This window comes from Panicum virgatum, chromosome 8N (assembly GCF_016808335.1).
Source record: "Panicum virgatum strain AP13 chromosome 8N, P.virgatum_v5, whole genome shotgun sequence".
Lineage (NCBI taxonomy): Eukaryota > Viridiplantae > Streptophyta > Magnoliopsida > Poales > Poaceae > Panicum > Panicum virgatum.
Window position 1 is genome coordinate 49,462,750 of NC_053152.1, and position 9,261 is coordinate 49,472,010.

The following is a 9,261-nucleotide window of genomic DNA, read 5'->3' on the forward strand; positions in this document are numbered from 1 at the left end:
CTTCGCTAATGAATAGATAGTTACCACTAATTGAGAAGTTGGAGTAAAACAAAATCTCCAAAGAACAAAATCAGCACCACACAATCTAGCACCTGATTCCATCCACGTCATCTCAAATTCTCAGTTGTTGGATCATAATATATCTCCTTCTCGCACCGTTCACTCGCGCAATCCGCTCTCCATCCTCTCTATAGAAAATTTGACAGGCCTCGCCAAATGCCAACGACACGTGGAACAAGCTGCCTCTCCCTGCTGCCAACCGCCGACGCCTCTCTGGCTCCCCTTCGCCTCGTCAGTCGCTCGGGGAGTCAGTCAGTGCTCGTCGAGGCGCTCCCACTCCCTACGGCCAATCTCTCTCTCATGCACACCCTCTGATGCTGCTCGTTCCTCTCTTCGCTCCTCTTTACCGGTGCCATTATTGTCTAGGGCCTTCGCTGCCACTCACTAGCGAGTACAGGTCATCCAAGCAAACCATGCTGACATGTACAATGCTGCGAGCCTGCGACATTATTGTATTCGTGCTGCACTTTACCCCTAAGAACGATTGCTGACTACAGGAAGCTTCGCTACCACTCACTAGCGAGTACGGGTCATCCAAGCAATCCATGCTAACGCGTACAATGTTGTGAGCCTGCAACATTATTGTTTTCGTGCTGCACTTTACCCCCTAAGAACGACTGCTGACTGCAGGAAGCGAAGGTAGCTTTATTTGCACGCAAGGCTAGGTTTGAGCCTGCCTTCATTTCCCGGGTTAGAGTTGATGCCCCCAAACGATTAGCTTTTGAAATTCACATTGAGTTCTAGCGAAAAGAGTCACTAGTTGTAGGGGTTTTCAGTAGTTATGCACCAGAGGTGTTTGTGGAAATTCTGATGAGAAAATATTCTTCCAATTTTTAGTGTGCCCTTTAGTCGTAATTTATCTAACCAATAAAAAATGTTCCATTGTTTATAGGGTTAGAGTAGGGATAACTTTTGAAACTGGAATATCATCCTTGCAAAGCTATTCTGCAGTTTGACTTAGTTTACAGAGCTGCTCCAGAAACATATCACCAAGTTCAATGCCGATACACTATACATATGTTATGCCACATGCTTAACCAAAATTAAAGTGCAACATGTGTCTTACCAATGCCCCTCTGCGCACCCAGTAAACATCAAGTTTATGCAATGAACACAGCCATAGACATTTTTTGTTATTATATCCTCTTCTGCTCTTCATTGCATATCTATATGAGTAAATTGCATCCACCATATAACAACTTGTCAGGTGGGTGCAAATTGGTCCAACAACTTGTAAAATGCTCAATTTAGTGCAATAATTTGATAGGTGGGTGCAGATCGGTCCAACAACTTGTAAAATGCCCAACTTGATGCAATAACTTGGCAAATAGGTGCATTCACAGTCCAAACATTACACGGCAATGTAACTAACGCAGTCTCAATAAAGAGTATATTTATGTTAGGACAAATTATTAAGTATTATTGGACCATTGATTTTTGTGATGCGCCTGCGTGGCAATGTATTTGGTCAGGATAAAAACCCTCACTGTTTAGAAATTAATGTTATGTCAATTATTTTTGTATAGTGATTTAATTTTAACTAAAACTAACTAATTTGATATTCAATATTGAAAAATTCACCCTCACTGTTTCCGATATGTTTGATTATATGCACTGTTAAACTAAAAAGGCCAATACATTGATACAAACTATTGATACCTTTTAGGAGGTTGGTGCATATATTTTTAAAGCCTCATATATTCATTAGAAAGGAAAAATGAGCTAAATAAACAAAAACAAACATGAGCATTGTTGAATACATGAGCAGAAGCGTAAAAGAAACCTAAGGTTTCAGGGTCTCTATTATCAACTTCAGTGTTTGAGTGATAATAATGGTGTAATTCTAAAACTTGTTTGGATTTGAACTAATAAAAAAATTGTACATAGTTGAAAAGCAACGACCAAATCACCATCAATAATTTCCATTTATAAAATTTAAGAATTATTGATGTTCATCTACTTTGCGTAATATATTGCTATTGTAACGGTGGTTAAATAATATATTATTTATAATAAATAATAATTAATTTATTCTGAGAATAAAATTATTGGTGTCCATTACGACACAAAAATCTACGGTCAAATAATACATTCTAACGTGAATATACTCTTTATTGTGACTTGACATTAGCAAATATATTGTCGCGTAATGTTTGGACTGTGAATGCACCAATTTACCAAGTTATTGCACTAAATTAAGCATTTTCTAAGTTGTTGGATCAATCTGCACTCAGCTATCAAGTTATTGTACTAAATTAAGCACTTTATAAGTTGTTGGACCAATTTGCACCCACCTGCCAAGTTGTTGTATGATAGGTGCAATTTACTGTATCCATATATATAATCTTCTCAAGAAACAATGCTCAAATTCCTCCAAATAACTACAGAAAATGACACATGCTACAAGATATATGTTGGCCAGATCTAGCATGGCGCGGCAAGGCCGTGCCTATAGTTCTAGTATCAACCTGATTATTTACCGGTTGCAATGGGTGACAGAGCTCGCATAAAGGGGGCAACTTTGATGCATCAGTTCCAAGTGCAAAACAATCACACTTAGTGACAAGATATCAGTCTGATTGATTATCCATAACATGCTATGGGTAACACATTTGGTGTAGTTAAGATCAATGACTAGTAAATCACTGATATTTGTAAACCAATTCATGTGAATTTCTTTTTTCCTTCTATTTTCTGTAGAGTTCAATATCTAGGATGGGTAGCACGGCTTCCTTTTGCATTTCAGATATTTTGAGCTTAAAGCTGACATGATATGTCTCGATGAAACGGCCTAGGATGCACGTTTTGCATGTTTTGAGCAGAGCGGTTCCGACAAAATCTGCAGCTTTCCCTTGCAGCCAAAACAGACAATTAGGTGTAGTAAGTAGTAACCGAAATAGCCAATTCTTAATGAGGTTCTGAGTAGTGCATTTGCAGATTCATTCAGCTAGTGATGACAAAATGATACATTTCTAACAGCTCGATGATCTCTCTCAGGCAGAGAGAGATCCAGAGAGAGAGAGAGAGGAGAGCAGAGCAGGGTCTGCCACCCTGTCAAAAGTTAATAGGTACGGTTGAGATAGGTATTAGGCCATTAGAGAGATAATAACCCGATCTGCCAAAGTATCAAACCTGTTAAGAGGACCCGATCGAGCGTCATTTGAGAAGAATGATTCAAGGTTCGTCACGAAGGCAGACGCATCCGAACAGATGACCAGACCTTATCATGGTCGTCGCCGCCATCATCGCCTGCTTACTATCTTGTGCAATGCTTTTCATCTGCGAGTCAAGAGGAAAGCTGCAAGGTGTATGTGTGTATCTAGGTTCAGCTGATATGATCTTTAAGTGCATTAGGGAGTTAGTATACCTGCTAGGTGTCGTCATTGATTTGTGATTCGGAAACGGTTTTCGCCCATAGCCGTCCACACATGAACCTAACGGGTCACACACGGTTGGAATGTTTGAAAGCTTGGATAGATGATTGTCTCTAGTGCAAGTGAGAGATTATTAGTGATATGTCCAAGAGTCAATAATAATAAATACCAATTAAAGGCCCGTATGAATATTGATCCATGAGCCATTAGGGATACTAATGAGCCTACATGGTCGAGACCCATTAGCATGCTCTATATACATGGGAGGGGGCTAGGGGTGCCACCACCTTTTTTGCCGTGCCTTAAACCCTAGTCGCCCCCTCCTCCTGGACGCTGCTCCCTTCCAGCCTTGTGCGCGGTGCTAGCATATCGGCGCACGGTGTTCCCTCTCTCGTACATATGGATTCTGTGGAGGTGCTGCTGCTGTTGTAGTGTTGATTGGCAAGGAGGAGACGTTCCATTCGTGACGTGAACGACTACTTCCTATACTTCGACATGCGAATACATTGGATCGAGTCTACTCCAATGCATCTTCCGCTACACCACGCATCTAGTGGTAATGATTTATGACCTTCTACTTGCAAGTTTCTTGGGTGAACGCGGTAATTAATAATTGTTAGCTAGCGTAGCCTACTTGTTTCCCTTTATTAGCAAGTAGTAAACTAATAGCCAATTGTTGAATAGCCTTGCATTGCAAGTTAATTGCTTGAGCTAGGTATATATTAGAGAGATAGCTTACCCGATCGACCAAATTATCAACCTTTTCAGAGGACCAAATCAAGCCGCTGATCGTGCAGGGGTCTGACTCGACAGGAGCATCGTTTCAGAGGAAAACTGCAAGCTCGTGCCAGGAAGGGCATGCAGTTGCAGTCGAACAAGGGGCCCTGGCCCTGATCATAGTCGTCGCTGCCATCATCACCTACTTAGCTTGTGTAACAATAGACCATAGTTCCACGCCTTTCCTGTAGCCTTCCTATCAACTGAGAGTCAGATGAAAACTGCAAGTAGAGGACCTTATCATCTGCATCACCATCGGACTTCCATTTTTTTTACGGTGACGTGGGGTGGGGGGGAGGGGGGGCATCCCCACCTGAATTTCATTGAAGGCTTTTGGCGGCCGAAATTTACAGCAGTTTATAGCTAAAAACTCTCACAACACACAGGAGGGAGAAGGCACAACACACCCAAGGCTACAAGGTCAAGGATTACTTCTCTAGAAAACGGAGGCATGTCGCCAATCATCGAAACAATGAAATCTCCGAAGTAGCTATATGCCAGTGGTCTCCATTCCATAGGCGACTGTGAAGCTCAAAGTCGAAATCCGACATATGACGGCCGTGACTTGCATCTTCTACGAGGCATATCCGGGATCCAAAACGATGAGCCACCAATGCCATTTGAGGGGAAGAAACCTCAAAGGGAGGTCGATGAGAGGAGAATGAGGAGATCCAAGAGAGGGGATCATGATCTCGCGACCCGACATTTGATGAGACGATGCAATCAAGGAACATGGATGATGATGAGGTATAGGGACTCATAGAAGACATTCGCCAGGTACTGGCATATGCAACCACCAGAGGGGGATGTCGGCGAAGGGCCGAAGTAGAGCACTTGATGATGATTTCGGGAAGTGTTCCTCCATGAAGATGCCTACAGGTAGGACATGACGTCAAGACGTCGCCGCTGCCGCCGGTTGGTAGTCCAGAACTGGGCTTTCGCCCGAAGGGATACCATGACTGCAGGGCAGAGAGCAATCACAACACCTCCAAGAAGGTGAGTGACGCCCTCATTGTCACCGGCAGTGTGCTAGGCACGACTTTCGCCTAGTGCTCCCTGAGACCTCTAGTAGCATGGGCCAAGCTTCAAGTGTAGGAGGACCAACAGCTTGTGTACCGCAGAGGCAACATCAGAGAACCACAAGCAAGACCCACTGACCGCCGGATCTCTGATCCGACGGCCATGCCAGCGCGCGCGACATCACCTAGCGCGAGCAGCAGCCGTCACCGTCACCATCCCCGAGCCTGCGCGGCTACGTAGAGTAGCCAGAAAGCTGCAGCTACCGCACCGCGTGGCCAAGCCACCGCCGCCGCACCCCGAAGACGCCTTGTGGGGAAGGCCTACGAAGGCGACCGCGGTGGGGCGACGCCGTTATCAGAGGGGCCCCGATGCGGCGGTGCCCCTTGGCCCTGAGGAGCACCCGAAGTGGCGGCAGCAACCGCCGAAGATGACCAAGGGCGGCTAGATCCAGCTCGGGGTAGCCCAGATCCGGTAATGGAGAGGCCGGATCTGGCCCAGAGGTCGGTGGTGAAGTCGGAGCTCGACAAGATTTGGGGCTAGGGAGGGAGGTAGGGGAAGGGGAGAGAATGGAGGGAGGGAGGCGGTGAGGTGAGCCGAGTTCGGTTCAGCCGCAAGCCGTCACCGCCGCCCGGACAGTCACCATCAGCGACGGCAGCCATACTGGAGATGGATTGGAGAGGGAGGTTACGTGGCGGCGAGGGGGTTCATCCCCCGAGTCGCTTGGGAGAGTGACGAAGGGGACGGGGGTAGGATTTCTCTCGGACTTCCATTCTACCTTATTTGGTCAAGATTCAGTTCCAGTCATTTCTAGACATTCACTACACCATAACACCAAATTAACGACGGGAGTCAGTAGGTAAAAGTGTAATATTACCGATGGACAGTCCGTGGGTAAAGCTTACCGATGTATGGTCCGTCGGCGATTTTTGTTTTACCGATACACCATCTATTGGTAAATGTATCAGTATTACCTATAAGCAGTCTGTCGGCAATTCATGGTACTACATCGAAGTGTCAGTCAGTAAAAGTAAAATCCATTTTGGCGCTAGTTGTTTTCTAACTTTGCGCAGGCTAATTTAATTGCGAGCGCGGGCTCGTGGAGTGCATGCACACGAATTCTATCTAAGGCCCAGCCCATCTGGCCACAAATGCAAGAACAAAACCCTACCTCCTCCTCAGCCAAGACCAGCCTCCCCGGCAGCCGCACACAGCGCCGCCGCCTGCCCCACCTTGCAAGCACGCCGCGCCCGTTCCTCCACACCCACAACGCCGTCGCCCGCCCACATGGAGCCTGCGCCCACGCCCCACCTCCTCCTCGCCGCCACCACCCCCCCCCCCCCCCCCCCCACACACACACACACAACAGCGACACCCTGCCTCGTCCTCACGCATAGCACCGCCGCAGCGCGCCACACACAGCACTGCCGCCGGAATCCCCTTCTCGCCGCTGTCCGCCCCGTCATCGTGCCTGCATCCCGCCCAAATCCCCCAACTGAGCTCCGGACGCAAGGATCGAGCCTCTATCCCGTGCATGCAAGTCCAGATGCAACTGCTCCCACCCTTCAAATCAGGCTCTCGGCGTTGTCCCCAACTGAGCGCTGCGTCCCCAATCATGCTGGTATTTGGAGCTGCCTGTGGCATTGCTGCCCTCCTGAAGTCCAATTAAGGCAATAAAGCTATGTTCTTTGTTATATAAAATGCTACACTAATTGTTTGAAATGGATTCGATGTTATTTGATAATCTAGTACACTGCTTTAGATCAGTACAGTACAGATCTATAGAATAGGCACCAAATTCTGCTACTTAGTTTTGGGAGTTTACAAGTTTCCTCTGCTGCAGGATACTATTCAGGACTGTGTTCACTCTGCAGGACAGAAATTACTATAAAATATTTGCTCTGTAGGTAAGATATGATAATCCATTGTAGAGTCCGAGGCCCGAAGAAGCTGTGGATGAGTCACAGCATGATAATGCTCAAGTTGAAGAAGGTGACTACACAGACAATGAAGATTACAATCTTTCTGATGGGGAGAACTTGCTAAACAAAAGGCATGCTGCAGCTCCATTAGTGCCTGCGATGTCCAATACATCCACACCAAGTGTTGATGATGCCCATCGCTATGCACATGATGCCCTAGCATTTTTTTTAATCCTGCAGCAAAATTTCTATTTGTGATATGCTAGCTGATCATCCATCTTATACTCGTTTGAAATAATTGCATCACCTGCTACAGGTTGGAAAGACTGACATACTATATGCTATGCTGAGATCACAAGCTGTTGCTAAGGGCACAATTATTTCAACTAATCCAAACACCATAGTAGGAGTCCAGCCTCTTGGAAAGCAATTTTGTGAAGTTATTGTGAATTTGGTGCTGAAAGGAGATGCAATGCTGCCTCGTCCTTACGATAATATGGAATCTATGGCTGGTGCATATATGATGTCAATTGCATGGCCATACAAGAGGGTAATAATCAATTTAGCTTTATTTTTCCTTTGTTTCTTTGATCAGTGAGGAGTAACCAGTATTTCCTAATTGATTCTGCTTGTGATAGCTAAAGGTTTGCGATGATAGGACATCAAAACCTTCTCATGGTGCTGCAGGAGTGCAGGTAAATTTTTCGAAATTTACATTTTCATCAAACTGTGAGCTTCTGATTGCTCATATATCTTGAATGTTGATTATTTCTTTTGGCTCCTAGAACATGTTCTTTATTTTTGTTGGCTGCTGCAACCAATTTTGGAGGCTGATTATTATTCTGTATTGATCATATTTTGGCTGCAAGCAATATTGATCATTAGTTAGTATTGGACTGATTATTATTCTGTATTGATCTTTATTTTCAGGAACCACTGGGCATTGCTAATTAACTAGTACCAGCTGAACTAGTAGGACCTTTTTGTTGGATGATCTTTTGGAGGATGTGGTGATTTTAGTGGAACTTTTGCTGGCCGGGATGACACCACTGAGGAAGCACAGTACATCAATTGTTGCACTTGTCTCATGTGTGATTTTGGTGGAAGGTTAAACCTCTGAATATGATGTCTTTTGTACAACTAAGCTAATGGCTGTGCAGCTGGACTATAGATACATGAACTGATAGCTGTTATCTTATCTTGACTCTTGGCTTGTATGGATAATGTGCTACATATATTCACCTATTAAGAATAGGTTACTCTGATTATGTGGAGTAATATATGACTATATGGTGTATCATGTATGGATCACTCATTGAATCGAATATTCGTCTGGAATTATATTGGGACCTTGTTATGAATGAATGTCCTCATTGTACTAATTAAATTGCAGTTAAATGAGTTTTTTTTACAATTGAAATTATCGCATTAGATGGTCAGTCGGTAAAGGTACTTTTAACATCAAACTGTTTGTTGGTATAACAATTACGCACAGTCAGTCGGTAAATGTTATTCTAATGGATTGTCTGTAGGTATAAGTAGAGTCTATCGGTATAAGTTTATACTGACTATCCGTCAGTATATCAACTTATACCGACTGACTATCCGTCGCTGTTGCGGGGTTGTGGTGTGGTGATTGGAGCAAGGAGGAAGTTATTGATGTGAAGGATCAGAATGACAAAAAAGAGGTGACTAGGAGTTTCAAAAATTATTGCCGAGAATCGTGGCATATATCCTAAAATCAACCAAAACTTTTCACTACTATGGGAGAAGTACTAGACTTAGGAATCAAGCTAGACCAAAACATGAGAAATGCAAAAACGAACACCAAATATTTCAAGATACAACCCGAGAGCACAAGTCAGCTCAGCCAGATTGGACCGGCTCAGCCTATGTAAAAAACCAAGAGCTCAACTTGGCTCAGCTAGTCCAAAACAGCTCAAGCAGTGTGCAAACTCGGCTCAACCTATATAACTCGGCTCAACTGGTGTCAAAACCAAGGACTCGGCTCAGCCAGTTTTGTACTAACTCATCCGAATTGCTCGGAAAACAACACGTGAAATAAAATCAACACCCTAAAAGCGGATCAAACGAATTCCAGATCTCAGAAA

At 44.5% G+C, this 9,261-nt stretch overlaps 1 protein-coding gene across 2 annotated transcripts; it reads left to right on the forward strand.

Annotated features, from left to right (window-relative positions):
• The first annotated feature begins 6,388 nt into the window (after positions 1 to 6,388).
• LOC120685599 lies at positions 6,389 to 8,493 on the forward strand. Of its 2 annotated transcripts, none has more exons than XM_039967608.1 (5): positions 6,389 to 6,898; positions 7,072 to 7,220; positions 7,467 to 7,700; positions 7,795 to 7,845; positions 8,081 to 8,493. In XM_039967608.1, the coding sequence occupies exons 2-5, from the start codon at positions 7,143 to 7,145 to the stop codon at positions 8,102 to 8,104; spliced, it is 387 nt and encodes a 128-aa protein (XP_039823542.1). In that variant the 5' UTR covers positions 6,389 to 6,898; positions 7,072 to 7,142; the 3' UTR covers positions 8,105 to 8,493. The 2 variants fall into 2 exon arrangements, with proteins under 2 accessions (XP_039823542.1, XP_039823541.1); XM_039967607.1 differs by having other exon boundaries at positions 6,390 to 6,898; positions 7,789 to 7,845.
• The last annotated feature ends 768 nt before the right edge of the window (positions 8,494 to 9,261 follow it).

Excerpts from the sequence above, each read along its gene's own strand:
- LOC120685599 (XM_039967607.1), top strand. The coding sequence starts at position 7,143 with ATGATAATCCATTGTAGAGTCCGAGGCCCGAAGAAGCTGTGGATGAGT. Across the intron at positions 7,221-7,466 it reads TAATGCTCAAGTTGAAGAAG|GTTGGAAAGACTGACATACT; the intron begins GTGACTACACAG and ends CACCTGCTACAG. Across the intron at positions 7,701-7,788 it reads TTGCATGGCCATACAAGAGG|CTAAAGGTTTGCGATGATAG; the intron begins GTAATAATCAAT and ends TGCTTGTGATAG.